General features: G+C 43.5%; 2 protein-coding genes across 8 annotated transcripts in view; one reads left to right on the plus strand and one right to left on the minus strand.

Annotated features, from left to right (window-relative positions):
- esyt2b (extended synaptotagmin-like protein 2b) overlaps positions 1 to 8,413 on the minus strand; it is an 86,152-nt gene extending 77,739 nt beyond the window's left edge. For all 4 annotated transcript variants that reach the window (XM_063207100.1, XM_063207099.1, XM_063207098.1 and 1 more), the window contains exon 1: positions 7,437 to 8,413. In XM_063207100.1, coding sequence (XP_063063170.1) covers positions 7,437 to 7,838 — 402 coding nt within the window. In that variant the 5' untranslated portion in view covers positions 7,839 to 8,413. The remainder of the gene's footprint in view (positions 1 to 7,436) is intronic.
- The window catches only part of dync2i1 (dynein 2 intermediate chain 1), a 28,270-nt gene continuing 16,605 nt past the window's right edge, over positions 6,021 to 17,685 (plus strand). Inside the window, exons 1-10 of one of the 4 annotated variants that reach the window (XM_063207095.1) lie at positions 6,021 to 6,085; positions 9,659 to 9,715; positions 10,350 to 11,010; positions 11,319 to 11,374; positions 11,708 to 11,920; positions 12,919 to 12,993; positions 13,439 to 13,691; positions 14,696 to 14,798; positions 16,214 to 16,343; positions 17,495 to 17,606. In XM_063207095.1, the coding sequence (XP_063063165.1) occupies positions 9,710 to 9,715; positions 10,350 to 11,010; positions 11,319 to 11,374; positions 11,708 to 11,920; positions 12,919 to 12,993; positions 13,439 to 13,691; positions 14,696 to 14,798; positions 16,214 to 16,343; positions 17,495 to 17,606 (1,609 nt within the window). In that variant the 5' untranslated portion in view covers positions 6,021 to 6,085; positions 9,659 to 9,709. Of the gene's footprint in view, positions 6,086 to 9,045; positions 9,176 to 9,658; positions 9,716 to 10,349; positions 11,011 to 11,318; positions 11,375 to 11,707; positions 11,921 to 12,535; positions 12,604 to 12,918; positions 12,994 to 13,438; positions 13,692 to 14,695; positions 14,799 to 16,213; positions 16,344 to 17,494; positions 17,607 to 17,685 lie in introns of those variants that run through there. The other 3 variants (XM_063207093.1, XM_063207094.1, XM_063207096.1) reach the window with 3 other exon arrangements.

Here is a 17,685-nt window from a genome sequence, read left to right on the forward strand (position 1 = left end):
GCATGGTCATCATATGACCGTAAATCTTGCCGCGTTAATTCAACATTTACAGAGCAGGGCCAAATGCAGGGTGGTAGCCTTTTGGTCCAGAGTACACCGCCAGAGATCTGACTCAGTGTTTACAGAACATAACTACGTCATAACAAATGTCAAATAGCATCATAACAACATTGCAATGACATTACCCAGAATAAGACTACGTCATTACCATAGAGAAGTGGTGTCAAATTGTGCATGCATGCACTATATACTGTACTCCTTGAGATGATCCTATCATACACTGTAGTTAAAATGTGCCTGCACATACTGTGTTGCCTATGAGTGAGCTGTTTCACTGGCCTGGGCCCACTCATATAGCCTGGCGACGCCATCCATGTACTCCACCCAAAGATTTTGGCTCTGCACATCGTCTGGCAAAAGCCTCGAGTTCGGTTCTCTCAGTGTTTAGCCAATCAGCAAACAGTTGAGAGTGGTGACGTAGAACTCACCCGCGAGCTCCGTTACTGATTGGTTAAGGTAACTATATTCACACTTTCGTTTTGTTATTTGTATGCTTTTGGGACGCTATAACGTAACAGGCATGCTAATAAAGCACAAAATGGGTTTTAATTTGAGTTTGGAACTTCAATAAATTTAAATGATAAAGTAAGATCGGACCATCTCCCATCGTCCACAGAGACGTATTCCTCATGGCTTTTGCCAGACTGATTGACGGAGTCAACAGTCGGCTATTCGCCCAGGCTACTCATATTCCTATGACATACCAAATTCCATGTCCAAGTCTTATCACACTATACATAAATGGTTTATGTGGGCCAACTGTAAAAAACATTTGAAATGATCTCCCGGGCCGAAAAGAAAGACTCCGCAGGCCAGACATGGCCCCGGGGCCTGAGTTTGACATCCCTGCCATGGAGGCTTGGCATGAAAGGGTTACATTTGACTCGCAATCAATCAACATGTATTTATATAGCACAATATCACAACTATAAAGTTGACTCAAGGTGCTTTGAAATACACTATACACACATACACATACACTCACACATACAGTATACTCACAAGGCACCTATTGTCTGGGATTCACACGAGATTCACATTTAGTAAAAGGCAAGGTGCTAACTATAGCAGAATGTGGTGGTAGGACATTAGTAAACCTCCCTCCCAAAGCCTCATACAGATGCGATATTGGCTGAGCTATCAGCCTAGCTCTTTAGCGCAGTGGTTTTACACCTGTGCTCCCACACCAGAGGGTTATTGGGAGGTCAAGAGGTCGAGGCTTGAGTGGCGGACTGTGGAGGATGGCCTCAGTTACAGTATGAATGAAGGAAGGGAAGGACAGCACTGATCAGATTTTTTCTTTGTTTATTCGCCCACAAACGTTTCGGGCAGAGCCCTTCTTCAGCGTGCAAAGGCAATTGCCATTATACGCTGAAGAAGGGCTCTGCCCGAAATGTTTGTGGGCGAATGAACAAAGAAAAAATCTGAAGAGTGCTGCCCTTCGCCTCCTTCATTCATTCATGTTTTATGTGGGATTCAGCACCCAGTTAAGAACTGCTACAATATTTAGGCGATAGTGTGAGCACGTCTTCTCCACTTTTGAGATTTCTCAGTTACAGCAAGACCAGGTTAGCATGGCACTGCTGTTGTAGAGCTTCAGGGTCGACATGTGGAGGCGAGCTGGACTAACCTCTGACCTTTACATCTGATTGGTGAGGGGGCTGTTTCAAAATATCAGGCATTACTTCGACACCACAGGCAATTATTTGTAAGTCTTTTCTTTCTTTTATTGGAATTTGGACTATTTTTAATGGCAGCATGTGTGCTTGCCAAAAGCCCTGCAAGATGCTTCAACATATTTCATATTACTGTGACACCACAGGCCATTAGTTTTACAGTAAGTCTAGTCTTTCTTTTTTTCAGAATTTAGGATATTTCATGACAGTCTACACTGATGCCAAAGTCCATCAAGGTGTTTTCAAAATATCTGTCATGAACACAACTGCCATTATGAATTCTGCTTCATTTCCCCCCCTGTATCCTTTTGATGACAACCCAACACCACAGGCCATCATTGGTAAGTCTATTCTTTCCTAGTCTAGTCTATCCTTTTGATGACAAGAACCCAGCCCCTGCAATCCACTGAGAAAGCCTTGCAAAATGCATGTGGTATGGATGGATGAAAGACATGGAACATGAGACTGATGTAAGAGCTGTGTAACCAGAGACTGCTGTAGGAGGATCTAAGCCAGGGTTGGGCTTTCATGATATGAAGGGCCACATTTTGTCTTCGCCTCCATCGAAGGGCCACATGGCCAGGGATCGGACTGCAACTCACATATTGTAGCTCGAGATGCAGTTGGTTGCTGACTGACCACCGATATGTTGGTCTGATTCGGAAGGAACAGGAGTGTTCTCGATCTGCCAACAGTATAATTACAATGGATTAATTCAGTAGTGTTTTAAAAAATCTGGTCATTACTTATTTATTTCTTTAATGATATTTTATCTAAGGGCCACACTGAGTGAGGAGCCGGGCCGCTTGTGGCGCCCGGGCCTCCAGTTGCCCATCCCTGATCTAAGCCTTTAGATAACCTACATAGGCCTACCTGTAGTCCAATATTGCAGTGCTGGGTATGTGGTTTACATAACCTGGTCTTCACCATACTCTCATGCTCATTTTGCATGGAGGCTTAGGACCTGGATAATTGAGCACTGATTTCCAAGATGGAATGTGTTGAGGATCGAGTGCACTGGATGACATCCATACATGACATGTACACAGCACATTGTGCAGTGTACATCAAATACTTAATAGAGTTGGACCAAGCATAAAATCAACTATTTACGTGTTGAATTAACTCTGCAACTTTTGATGTAGTGATATGCTAATTGGACAGAAACTTCCAGAGACTAAGCCCAGGCAGGGGATTGGACGCCTGGTGTATGTTTTGAAATCCACTGTGCTGTCGCATCCAAGGGTACTAAGAAGGGCTGTCAAGGGATTACCCTTAATTATTTATATATTTATTTCAAAGTCTGCCTGTCTGCCTGCCTGCTACTTTAGGACATGTCAGACTGTCTAGTGCCGCAGCAGCTCCTGTGAAACAACGCAGCAGGAGGAAGCACAGGACTTCTGAGGACGCCGCATCATAGTGTTATGAACAGTGTTTTTTTACATCTCCATCTGATGAGTAAATCCTCTCTTTCTCTCTCTCTCTCTCTCTCTCTCTCTCTCTCTCTCTCTCTCTCTCTCTCTCTCTCTCTCTCTCTCTCTCTCTCACACGCTTTTGAGTACTAAGCGGTGTACGGTTCAGTGCAGACAGGGACACTATTATGAAAATTTTAGCTGTGGCACCTCTCTCTGTGGCTCCCCAAAGTGAGTGTGCGCATAAAAGTGTGTGTGTGTGTGTGTGTGTGTGTGTGTGTGTGTGTGTGTGTGTGTGTGTGTGTGTGTATGTGCGTGCGTGCGTGCATGCGTACCTACGTGTGTGTGTGTGTGTGTGTGTGTGTGTGTGTGTGTGTGTGTGTGTGTGTGTATGTGTGTGTGCGTGCGCGTGTGTTTTTTCCGTTTCTTGTCTCGCCTCAGCTGGACATCTCACTGATGTGTGGCAGCCAATTGGCAGAAAATCTGGATGAGCGAACACACACACACACACACACACACACACACACACACACACACACACACACACACACACACACACACACACACACACACACACACACACACACACACACACTGCACAATGTTCCCTCTCAAATGCAATTGGCTGATTCTCTTGGGTCAGATGATGCTCATTGCAAAGTCAACACAGAATATTGCATTGCGTCTGACAAGCAGATCTGTTTTTACCAGGATGAGAATTGACTCAGATCCACACTAAGTGAGCCAGCCAGGTGGATTAACCCTTTCATATAGAGTCTCTCTCATATGGAGGTTGTTACCAAAAGAGTAATAACAGAGTCTTAAATGTGTTACTTAAAATTGTAGGTATGTTATAAGCAATATTATTATATAATTGGGTTTATTTCAGTAAAAAGTGATTTGGATCGCCAGGGTGAGGGGAGTGGGGTGGGAAGAGTAATTAACCAGTGCTCTCCCCCATCCTCCTCCATAACTGAGGTACCCTGAACATGGTGCCATCCCGCTGCACTGCTCCCTTGGGGCGCCATTGAGGGCTGCCCCCTTGCACGGGTGAGGCATACCTGTAAATGCAATTTCGCTGTGTGCAGTGTGCAGGGTTCACTTGTGTGCTGTGGAGTGCTGTGTCACAAGGACAATGGGAGTTGGAGTTTCCCAATGGGGCTTTCACTTTCACTTCACTTTCAGCTATCACCTCTGCAACAAAGAGCTGTAAATCTCTGCAATGGCATATCAATTCTGTTATGGTGTAGTAGCAGGGTTGCCAGATGAGGCCCAAAAAAATGCTCAAAACCTGCCTAGCAACACAAAATCCTGCCCAATTCTATTGATTTCTATGGCAAAAATTGGGCGGGCTTTCCTGCTAAATGTTATTTTTACCCGCACACGGCTATCCTAAGCAGCCCAATTGGGCGGGAAACAGACCAATCTGGAAACACTGTGTAGTAGTTCTGCTTTTTCAGGGTCAAGTCTCTAACAACCAAATCCGCACCGAAAGGAACAAAAAAACGAGCCTGTCGAGGGCTTAACCTGGGAGTGTATTATCCAGAAGCCCAGGACATTGAGATGACTCCAATGGCGGATAATAATCAAATCACAGAAGAACAATTGTGTGAAATTAATCCAATCACAAGTTACATCTTAATCCACAAGAAGCGTGAATTGTTATGAGTGAACACCAGGGAGCAGAGAGTGCTAGTGAGTGCTGATGTCAACACCCCTCTGTCTCTCCACACTTCACATCTCCTCAGCGGAGTCAATGGCCGTTTTGAAGAGACAGGCGGATACAAAAGACAGACAGGCTCAAGACAGGCTCAAGATTCATAATTGGGGTTTTGAAAGTCACACTGACTGACAAGCAGTGAATATTTAATGGAACTTAAAAACAATTACTGTACATGCAGACAGACACATACTCTGTCAAACGCACACACACATACACACACACGCACACACGCACGCACACGCACACACACACACACACACACACACACACACACGCACACACACACACACACACCACTTGAAGAGCGTGAAGATGCTTCAGACCCTATCTACTCTGCCAGTCAGAGAGCAGCAATATGTAAGGTCCCCTTACATGTAAAGGCAGACTGTGGGGCACGTGGCACGCTTGACTGATTTGCTCTCCTCTTCTCTTCCCTCATCTCATCTCACCCGCCTGTTAACTTAGCTCTCTGATAGACAATACACGTCCTGTCATTTACACTCCAGGCAGAACCCAATTACACAATCTCCAGAGAGACACTGTGATTAGATGGAGTTCACCACCTGCTAGAGATTGCGTCTCTCCGTCTCTGCGCCTTTTCTGTTTCGACTAATGAGGAACGGGAACGGTCTCTGTGGTTAAACAACCAATGAAGGATCCTCACTGGCAGATTACAGTTCGAGGCCGAGGTCACTCGGGAAGACCAAAACAGGGGAAAGGGTTCAATTAACAAACAAGCCAGTCCTGTCGATTGACGTGAGGGACACAGGGTAGTGGTCTCCTGTGTATTGTCGCAGCACTAGCTTCTGGAAAAAAGCATGTGGCTTGATGGATTCTCTTTCCTGTCTTTTCGAAACCCACGCGGACACACACCACCTGGCCCCTTGCTCTCTCTCTCTCTCTCTCTCTCTCTCTCTCTCTCTCTCTCTTTTCAGGGCATCATCAGGCTGCTGTGATGAATGGAAATGAAACGAAATCCCATTCAGCATGGGAGACAAGAGAAAACCTGAAACATTTGTATTCTCATTCTTATCCCTAGACTTTCTCAATATAAAACCCCACTATAAAGATTAATCGCCATGCTTCCCTATCTGTTGGAAACTCACACGGCCTACTCTCTATCTATCTGTCTACTCTCTCTCTCTGTTTGAGGGGCTCAGGCTGCTGCCATGAATGGAAACAAATGCCTAAACAAAATGCCTATTCCCTAAAAGGTGAGAGTCAACAGACTACATAGACAACACACTCTCACATTCTCTTATATTCTTATCCCTACACCTACTCCCACAATAAAGTGCAGCATAACTCTGATCTACTGTATGTGTGATAGTATGTGGGATATCCAATCTATGTGTGATATGGCCCTGGATGCATGTAGGATAAGAATAGAGTGAGAGGCTGACCGGAGGAAGTGCCCATAGCAACCCATTATCAGTGTTTCACATTCTCCAATGGAAAGGACAGTAACAGAAATAATATGCATCTTGGGTTACCACGCCAGTGGGGGCAGACTGTTGTCATGACTGAAATGTCGTTACCAGAAGTAATAACATGCAATTACAGTTGCAAGTACATAATTAAGCTTACATGGTGATTTAGATTAATGTATGTGTCAGATGCAACATGACATCCCATAGGATTTGTTCATGGTTATTGCGGTATAATTACACAATTAGAGGTTGCATTGCCTTAGATATGTTTGATCTAGTGTGGCTTGAAGTGTAGCACTGGATGACAGCACTGGACTGTGCAGATATTGAACACTTAACAATGAAATACAAAACTCTTTTGGGTCTGCAGGGATCACAATAATTCAGTCCCTTGACTTGGCATAGGCACATTTCTTAGACACACACTGCCTTCAGTGCAGTAGGCCTACACAGGATTAGAAAGACACCAACTAATGCTAATGTCCAACCAGTCCCTTGGGGCCGATATCCCTGGAGAGGAGGTCACCATGCACCCATGTTGAACAAGCGTAGGCTTGTGTATGTCATTTGTGTCCCTTCTGGTGACAGCTGCAGCAGAGGACTCAGCTGCAGTGGACCTCAGACCACAGGCTGTTTTTGTAATGACTTTGGCCACATCATTCCACTTGGGCTATCGCCCAGTAATCATTCCCTTTTAACTACTTCCCTACGGCTCGTGATTAGGTCAGCAGCTTTCTTCAGATAATTACCTAAAAAAGAGATAAAGACTACAAGAAGATGAGGGATAATGAATAATCCTGGCCAGTATGTTGCATTGAATACCTAGAGATTAAGCTTAGACAAACATCAATAACATCAGGTAAAATTAAACTGTTCAGAAAAAAAACATTTCACCCACATTTTAACGCAGGAAGTGTAACTTGACACAATAACTTCACGAAATATTGGGTGGAGTTGACCCCATGGCCCTGTTACATTTGACCCACGGTTCAAAGAGCACGTGGCTTCACCTGAATCCATACAGCCTGGACCCAGAGAGTGTCTGGATAGGACCGGCTGTGCTGCTGGACCCCTTCAACCCAAATTTCACATCAAAACATCGGCTAGTGAACTTTGACACGCTCTGGACTCTCACCCATGACGGCAGCTCCGATGACGCGAGGCTCTGCTTGAAAGTCCTCTCCTCCTGGTCAAAGAAAGCCAACGCTCTGCTCCATCTCGAATTTTTACCTCCAGAATTTCTCCTCCAGAAAAACAACACCGCGAGTCCAATGAGAAGCCAACTGAAACTGAACTCAAAATACCCCAGAACGTAAATGGGGAATATTAACATGAAAGTTTTCGCAAACTGTCTCCACGTGCGGACCAAGTCGCTCGTGCAGGACGCAGGCTGGTCGCCGGGGTCCGGCGGTGGAGCTGGGGTTGTTTTGGGGGGTGCCGGACTGTCCGGTCCACAGTGCCCGCTGTCTTTGCCCCCTGCGGCCGCTGGCGGGTGGGAATGAGCTCCTCGGACGGCCGTCATGCTCTCCTCTGTCATGTCAGTCCGAGCAGCAGGGTGACTGTCCCGGTGTAGTGGCGCTCAAGATAGGGCAGATTTCTCCCAAGTTTCCCAGTGACGAATGGGATGCCGCTTGTCACCAAGTAGGCTATAATGTAGCCTAATAAGACATGGAACAGCACAACTGTTTACCTTGCCATGACACACTTTGTATACACAAGAGTCCGTGAACCCACATTCACCAGATCACAAGAATCGCGGCTCTTCCAATCATCTCATTTACAAATTCCGAAAGTTGGTGCCCCCATATTTGGATGTAGCCCAGGCCCTGGCCTATCTCAGGTTAAGTCTCTCACGCCCCGTTCCATTTTTCAGGAGAACATTAGCTGTTTAATCCTCTCAATTTTAAAGTCCATCCATTGTCGTTCCTCTGGTTATCACTGCTATCGACTTCTTCCGATATCGTCCCCTGACACGCACAGGTACCGTCTCGTTCGTCTCAGACACTTGACCAGCCCATCGCTCACACAGCCCTTCAAGTCTCACTGACAGCTGCACCGCGCGACCCTTCAACCAAAGCCTCGACCGTGTTCGTTTCATACACGCGCTCTCTGCACATGATTCCACTGTTCAGAGGGAGAGTCCATTCTCCCTTCATTCGCATTCAGCAAATAGGATCCTTCCTCTTCTAGCTGTCATCAGCGCACAATCGCCATCCAGTGTCTGCTGGTCGCAAGTACAAAATATATCAGAATCAGTCGAAGCGCAGTTGGCCAATGGAAAAAAGGAAAAAAAAGAAAACGGCATTATTTTCCTTTTACTTCTTATCCTTTGGGAAAATATATGGTGCATTACAAATTCAACACTGACCACCATTGTAGCCTATGCTATTCATATTCAAAATACATTTAAAAAGAAAGAGGCTACAAGAAAATTAGGCCTAGCCCACTGTGTTGTCTGATCAATGATTTGCACACAATGTTCCGTCTTCATGTCCCCTTGCTGTATGAAATGTTCATTAGTTTAGTATGTGCATTACACAAATTCAAGAAATAGGCATCAATGTGGCCCTATAATAAACATATTCCCCAACTTAAATTTTGGTGCCAGTACCAGCTCCAACCTTTAAGTGGCGCCAATGTGTCATTGCATTACTTGCAGCTACCCGAAAGCATGAAGAAGTAACGGCTTGACCAATGGCAGAGCTCGATTTACCGGGATATTTTGTGTCCTGTTGCCATGATAACGACGCAGACTGCCATGGTGTCATGGCGGTAAATACTGTAAACATAAATCTGTTACGACTTCAGAGTTAGCTAGATAGGTATTTAGATGGTGATGTCCGCGTAGACCTCATCAGAATGTATCATGATAGAGTAAGTATCGATTTGCGCAACATACACACAGAACTAGATGCCTGACTGGTACATTTTCGCACATATAACCAAAACAAGCTAACTTCAGTTTGCTACATCATAATAGCTTACTTGCTTAACCTGTTGTCGTGTTAACGTTGACGGTAATTGTTACTTCTTGTCAAATTGATCTGATCAAGCTGTAGGTTAACTTGCTTACTGAAAGTGATGCCTAGCTAAACGTTTCTTCATGTGAATTGTAGCGCCTGTGATGCATCCATCATGATGCTGATCATGATGTGATGTTGTGCTGTAGCTGTAGCGGTGTGTAGGAAAGCATGGCGTGAAACCCCAACTTGGTCATGGTGCAATACTGCATATCGCATCTTACATTGATAAGGTTGTTTTTAATAAAGAGCCTCAAACTTATTTTTGCAATCTAGAACTTATGCATACCATGGGATGTAGTGTTGGTAAGTCACGTTTGTTTCCCATTTATTTTAGAGGAAATTGACAAAAGAAGACACTTGGAAAGCGGATGAACTAAGGAAACACATGCGGGTAATGTGATATGCAGGGCTGTAGTACTCGAGTCCGGACTCGGCCCGAGTCCGGTCTCAAGTCCGTTTTTTTATGGACTTGGACTTGTCTCGGACTCGGTATTGTTTGGACTCTGACTTGTCTTGAACTCGGACAATGGTCTTGCCAAATTAGGCTTTTGGACTCGCCGGGTCTGTCATTAAGTTTTGTTTAGAACACTGGCCATCATAGATTGTAAAGTGGAGCTTGAAATCCAATAACAAACAAGTTTGTCTTCACATCCATGCCATATAGGTTATCTTCTAAGGTTCACACTATTGACATTCATCCTTTTCATTGTCAAACACTGACCGACATGTGACTCGGACTTGACTTGGACTCGAATCTTTTTGGACTCTGTCTTGTCTCGGACTCGAACCTCTTTGGACTCGGACTTGTCTCGGACTTGACTAGTACTGGTCTTGGACTTGTCTTGGACTCTACAAAGGTGGACTTGACTACAGCCCTGGTGATATGTTACATATAATGTATTGCACATATTGACCTAGCTTGGCAAGGCATCCAGACTAGAACATTTTGTTTGAATTTACCCAAAGTAGCATAGTAGTGCGAATTGGGATGTTGTCTTTGAAACTGTCCTCCTTGTTTACATCAGGGATATGAGGAAGATGTTATGAGGAGAGGAGAGAAGATGCGGCACGGCGAGGATGACAGGAGACACAGGAGCGGAGCATCCATCGACCGCCACCACAGAGACCGCGAGCGGGAAGAAAGAAGGGACAGAGACAAATACAGAGAAGACAAAGACCGAGTAAAGCCTCGAGACCCAGAGAAGGATAGATACACGGACAGAAGAAGAGAGGACACTCGAGAAAGAGGAAACCACAGAAACGAATACGAAAGAGAACTGCGAAAGGATAGAGAGAGTCAGAGAAGGGTAGACATAGATGGAGGGAGAAGGGAAAGTCATGAAAAAGACAGAAGGTACGACAGAGTGGAGAAAGACAACAGGGATAAAGAGAGGGAGCGTTATAAGGAAAAGATGTCAGAGAGAGAAAAAGTGAAGGAAAAGGATAGAAGGAGAGCGGAGAGAGAGAGGGAGCAAAGGAGTGACCGAGACCGACGGAAAGAAGATGAGAGAGATCGTACGAGAGATTTCACCAGGCAAAAGTCAGACGACAGACTGCTGGAAAAAGACAGAGAGAGGAGAGAGAGAAACAAGTCGATGGACCCCCTGAAAGAAAGGGAGCATCACAGAGATGGCAAAGAAAGACACCGGGATAGAAGAGAGCACTCTGGATACAGGGAAGGCAGAGGTGGGGTTTGTCATTTTATAATATAAATTAAGTTTTAAAAAAGTGTTTGTCTAAGGTTTTTATAAGAGACTGAACTGAATATTGGTGTCTGTGCAGGGGGCGCTGTGGTGCAGCCCCCCACATTTGGGCTTGCATGCCCACGGGGACCCCAGTTTGAGTCCGGCTGGGGTCATTTCCCAATCCCACCCCGTCTCTCTGTCCCACTCGCTTCCTGTCACCATCTCAGACTGTCCTATCAAATAAAGGCATAAAAGCCCCTAAATATGTATATATAAAAAATAATATTGGTGTCTGTGCTGTGTTTTCAGATCACCGAAGGAGCAAAGAGGAGGAGGAGAGGCGACAAAAAGAGCAAGACCGTCTTGTAAGATACATGTTTTTTAACCTGTTAAAACACGACGTTATGAATTTGCTGTTATCAGAATGGCAATGGCCGAGTCATGGTGCATTACTAAAGGCCCTCTGTTATGTCATAGTGTAGTAAACCTATCGTAATTTCCCTTTCAATTACTACTACAGCATGCTAATGGTTGTATGGCATGCATTATGGGACTACATTGCTGTATGCACTGGATATTAGTTCTGCAGAATAGATAATGTTTGCAGTATGCAGTGTAGTCCCTTAAAACAATTTAGTAAGTGCCTTTGTGAGTTGTGAGTTTCTGACAAAATATCATGCTCTGTTTTGGTTGATCAGGGTGGCGGTGAGATGCGTGATCAACATCACCGCGACAACAAGAGTTCCGATAATCGAAACCATGGTGACAGGGACCGAGTCCGGGAGAAGGAGACAGAAGAACGAGATCGGCATCGTGAGAAGAGACAGAAGGACGAGTTGGAACGCATCAGAAAGGACAGCCAGAGAGCATCATCCAGTCGTAATCCTAAAGACAGCAGAGATAACAGAGAGGTGGTTATCAAACTTAAACTAATTTCGGTCTACAGTGATTTTACTTGTAGTACTTGCAGTACTTTTATTTGCAGTAAACAGTTACAGTTATTACCGGGGTTATAATTGTTTAATGAAGTAACGTTTATTAAGTTTGTTATGTTCAATATGTGAAGTTTGGGTTGTGCCACAGAACATCTCTGAGGTGCTGATGTTGGCTTAAAGTGATGATACATGGGGCAACTTTTTGAGCAGTTTTGCCAGGCACCAATACAAAGGTTTCTTGTATGCAAACATTCATGTCTGTGTGTGCAGCTAAGGATCCCTCTGCAACCTCTGACTGTTTTGGAACCGCTGTCACTCAAAAAATGCTTGCACATGATTGGCTGCTTAGCATCTTGCCCCTCCTCACATCACGGATGTTTGTAAACAGGAAACCTATCTATATGATTGTCTTTTAATTTTTTGATGGAAAGTTGTCTACTTCTGGTCCAAGTTCTCTTGATAAAAATGATTACAGTCATAAACAGTCCAAACAACATCCTATCATATTGTTGCCTACAAACATTGCTCACAAAGTTGATCTGTGCATCATCACCATTAGTGTCTGATTGTGTTTTGTAATGCTATAGGACCAAATGCTGCCAAGATCCCAGTCAAGCTGGAGATCTAGTCAGGGGGACTTTAGTGACCCAGACACTCCTGTAAGAACGATATTTTTTGAAAATGTCATCTCTGTTGGCTGATGGCTTTTTGGCTGTTTTTTTCTACCTCTTTCCAGTGTCCTTTTATTTGACTTGGGAAATGTGTCTTAGACTTAGGTTGCTGTTTTTTTCAGTTTTTCTGTTTTCTGGGTTGTTTTTTGTTTCTAACTCTGTCCTTGTAACAGTTTTACTCTCCCATTCTGCATGATGTCCCTTTTTTGTATTTGCTTCATAAGCTTTTATTGCACCTTGTGCACTCTAAAATATTCCTCTATTGAACACTATGTCATTGGATGCATTTGTTTTTCATACCAGGGGGAAAATGAAAAGGAAGCAGAGAAGCCATCACCTGAAAATGATGAGGAGGTGGACTACGAAGAAGACTTTGAGGTAACAGAGAACAACCCACCAAACAGCATGTGAAAACTCATTCATTTCAGATTAGATTCAGGTTTTTTTTTACCATTATTAGTTAACCATGTTTAAGTTTGTTTTGTGTATTCAGTAAATGCCATGTTTTGTTTTGCATGCTTTAAAATGGAAATGTTTAATACCAAGAAAATGGTAAGTGCTTCATTCTTGAATTGATTTATTGTCACAATACCCAACCACCCACCCACCCCCACCCCAACACACACACACACACACACACACACACACACACACACACACACACACACACACACACACACACAGAGATCCACTATTACACACGACGTACATGTACGCATGAGACACAAATAAAAATGCTCCCCAGAAAGCAAGCACTGACTGAATTCCTTGCATCCTTATTTCACTCCTGATAATGATTTTCACCAAACTTGCTCTGGTTCAGGATTATGAAGAAGACTTTGAGGATGATGATGATGATGACGAGGACCATGACTCAGGAGAGGAGGAGAAAGAGGATGACAAGGAGGACACTGATCCTAAAGAGGAGGAACATCTGAGTCCACAGAAGAGGGAGGAGGTCAGGGCCATCCAGAGAGCCATGAACGAGGAGAACGAACGGGTGGGCTCCTCCCAGTCCCTCTCCAGGACAGAGGAGAGCCCTCGGTCACCCAGGACTCCCAGGACACCCAGATCAGGTACAATGCACGCTGACACACAACAAGCGATTGCTTCCATTTACTGGGTCGAATACCTACAGTATGTATTGATGGGAGTGCCTGACATTCAGGACACCCAGATCAGGTACAGTGCACACTGACACACAACAAGTGATTATATCCATTTACTGAGTCTAAAGATCTACATATGTATTGATAGGAGCGCCTGACACCCAGGAGACAGTATACACTGACGCAGAACAAGTGCTGATTTACATTAAGTGAGTCTAAAGATCTATGTATCAATGGAAAGCATCAGGGGTGTAGTGGGCGTGGTATGCGGGGGTACGCAGTCCACCCACTTCTCCTGAGGTGAGATTTTAAAAAATAAAATAAAATAAAAAATAAATAAATAGAATGAGCAGCACTCAGCAGTAGGTGATGGACCAAACAGATGAAAGCGGAGAAAAACGATGACAGTAGGACAAGTAATTAATGACGTCACAAATCGCATAACCCCACTTTAGAAGTCCCCACTACACCACTGGGAAGCATGGGATCAATTCAGGACACCTAGATCAGGTACAGTGTACAATGCGAAGAGAGCAAGTGCTGATTTACATTTAGTGGGTCATATATCATTGTTTGTTTTTTCTGTCCAGATTTTAAAAGGCACAGTTTTGCATTTGAGGATCACCTATTAATTTGCTTAGATCAAGTGCACATGAGCAGAGATTAAGTCCTTGTTTCCATTTAACCGGTCACGCATCCATGTATCAGTGTGCTTACTTTTTTTTAAAAGATGTATCATCTTTCATTTTATATTTTTAGTAAAGATGTTTATTTTGCCAAGATGTTGATTTTTGGACCAATTAAGCAAATACATGAAAGATTTAATAAAATTAGAACATGTGAATTTTACAATAGGAAAGGTTGTGCAAAAACAAATAAGTATCTACTGTATTTAAATTAACATTCACAGTCCAAGGCTGGCTGTAGCTTTATTTTATTGGTTTTTTTTTCTTTCCTGCATCCTAATTCAGGCTTGGACAATCAACCACCTCGAGCTCCGAAGTCCAGAGGAGTGATCGACTTTGTTTCAGCGAAGCGTCGGGAAGTCAGCAAGAAGGTGTCTATTAGACAGAAGTAGGTGTCCTGCGAACAACAATTATCCATTAAAAAAGGTTTATCTCTCACCTCTGGACTTCACAGACTTTTGTTCTTAGTCAGAGTAGGCAATGTGTTTTGCATGCAGCTCCATTAGGTTTGCTAAAGAATTATCTGAGCACTGTCAGATGTGACTAAATACTCTCCAGTCACATAGTTTTCTTGAAGTCTTTTTTAAAAATGCAGTGTATATTACAGAGAAACACAAATACAGTAAAATGCCATCATACAGATTACATTACTTAACAATAAATATGCTGAATTCTAAAAAAAATGAAGAAAATAAAAAATCTACCCAATGCAGAAGTGTCATAATAGGACATCAAAGTCCCCATGTGGCAAAGATGAACCCCCAAGACTTTTACACAACACAATATACAATATTTACAACCACAGAAACCGCTTAGGTCCTGCCATTCATTCATTCATTCATTCATTCATTCATTCATTCATTCATTCATTCATTCATTCATTCATTCATTCATTCATTCATTCATCATTCATTCATTCACTTCTAAAGATTGTTTAAAGATAAACAATTTACTCTTTCCGGTATGTTTCCTTTCCTGTCCTGCATGTCGTCCTGCAGTAACTAGCACCTGCCCTGAGCTGTGCATGGAAGTTTGAACTACTGTAACAACAGTGGAATATTAATTAATTTCACACTGTTTTTGAGTACATTGTTGCAGATATACTGTATTAAACGGATACTTTTTTTTTTTAAGCATGTTTACGATGCAGTTCTTAAGTAATCATGGGGCAGTGGCATGCGTGCATAACTGCCGTGCCCTTGAGCTAGCCATCTAACCCCTCTCATTGCCCCAAGGACTGAATCCTGTGCCTAAATACTGTACTTTGTTCTAAGGAATGAGAAATGCTTTCAATAAAAGTGTATCAGTAGCACTTTGCGTTCACATGTTAGCCCCAAATACATGCCTAATTACTGTCATACCTGTAAGTGACTTTTAAAACACAAGTTAAGCTAAATAAAAGGCCTGCTAGGTCCTTACTATGATTTGTATCAATAATAATGAAGGCCTTACTGACTACAAACACACGTGTGAATATACCATTTTTGATTTTGCTCAACACAGGCAGTTGGGCATGTGTTAGCAACTAACATGTGAGCCCTATTCTTAAGTGGTATCAGTGTATCCTAAGTGTAATATGCAATATCATAAAGTGTAATTTAATGCACGGTAATGTAATATCAGTTTTGATTGTTGTGCCCAACTTAATTGATAAGTGAAACCTATTCTAAAGTGTCCCCAGTGTGTCTAACTAAAAGTAATATGCAATATCATATACCCGTAATGTGATGTAATACAGTATAATGTAATGCAATGTAGTGTGATGTGATATCAGTTAAGTCGTGTCCCTTGACTGCTCAACAGAAAGCGCAGTAACGAGCTGCTGCGTCTAATTGATCTGGACTTCTCCATCACCTTCTCCCTCCTCGACCTGCCCCCCGTCAACGAGTACGACATGTACATCAAGAGCTTTGGCACCACTAACACCAAACAGGTGGGTGCGGTGTGCAGTTCAGGAGATGAGATACGTTTTTTTATTCAATATCTTTGCAGGTGAGAATACAGCGTACAGCGACATAAAGCGATTGATTGCTTAATATTAGATATTGACCGCAGGGAAACCCAAACAGAAAAAAAAAGAAAAGTTCACGTTCAAATTACTTTATTGGTACCTATGGGTAAACTGGTTTTGCAGTTCAAGAGAGAGATAGATGTCCCCACATATAAGCCACGAACACGTGACGCAAGTGGGTCAAAGAAAGCTTTTTTTTTTGGCTCAAGCGTCAGGTGGCACAACGGCATCTAATGGCCATTAATTAATTAGTGATTGGTGGTTGATATGCTGCAATGAATATGCTTCTTAGATAGTCCACTAAAAAAAACAAAAAAGCAAAATCCACTCAATAGTGGCGCCGCCCTGACATGTGCTACTGCTGAAACGCCACTGACCATTGTACATGAGATCTAAGACATTCAATAAAAACAGAGAAATAAAATAGTACACACAGTACTGACATATAACATACGCATGCACGCATGCACAGGGCTGACATTGTATGCTTTAAGGTGCTTGAAGCAATTGACGTGCAAAGAAGTCAGCCAGTCTGTCCACATTACAACGTAATGGTCAATCCCTGAATTCATATCAGCATCAGAATTGTTAAAACCACTGGCCCGTGAGTGGCAGTCACATGAAGAGAGACCTCACAAATTTGCACATTTCAAAAGCATGTCGTGTATCAGTAATGTGAATTAACCAAAGAGCATGTCACTAAGTGAGTGTTGTAGAAGGTGCAAGAGTGGTGCAATCAAGGGCTACTGCTGCCCATGACCATACAGTTCCGCACAGGCTTGTGAACTTAGAGCCCAAAAGAGAGTAGAGAGCAGAGAGGAAGAGAGAGCACACTGACAAGAAGCCTTTCATAGGCCACCCAAGCAGCAGTCCCCTCAGCCACAGCTCCACCCGTGGGCTGGAGGAGAGAAGACACACACTCACACCTGTCCACCTGCATAGCTGGGCATGACATTCTTTGTTCCTCCATGTTATTATTGGAGTTGTTCATTAGGTCCGTCCAGTATGTTTGATTCTGTTATCATTATTCTTTGTCCACCGTGTGGTATCAATGGTGATTTTTTGCTCGTCAGGCCTATGTTCAATGTAATGAAGACAACACAGATCGGGAGGTACAGACTGAGGAGACTGACTGCAGTGACAAGTGGACCCAGCACCCAGCTGAAACCAGCACAGCGTGTGGAGGTACATTTAAAGACAGCCATTAGCTCCACATGTAATTTACTTAGCACCTTTACCTTCACCATTGCCTTGTTCTCCCTTC

The sequence above is a fragment of the Engraulis encrasicolus genome, chromosome 9 (genome assembly GCF_034702125.1).
Source record: "Engraulis encrasicolus isolate BLACKSEA-1 chromosome 9, IST_EnEncr_1.0, whole genome shotgun sequence".
In the NCBI taxonomy this organism is placed as follows: Eukaryota; Metazoa; Chordata; class Actinopteri; order Clupeiformes; family Engraulidae; genus Engraulis; species Engraulis encrasicolus.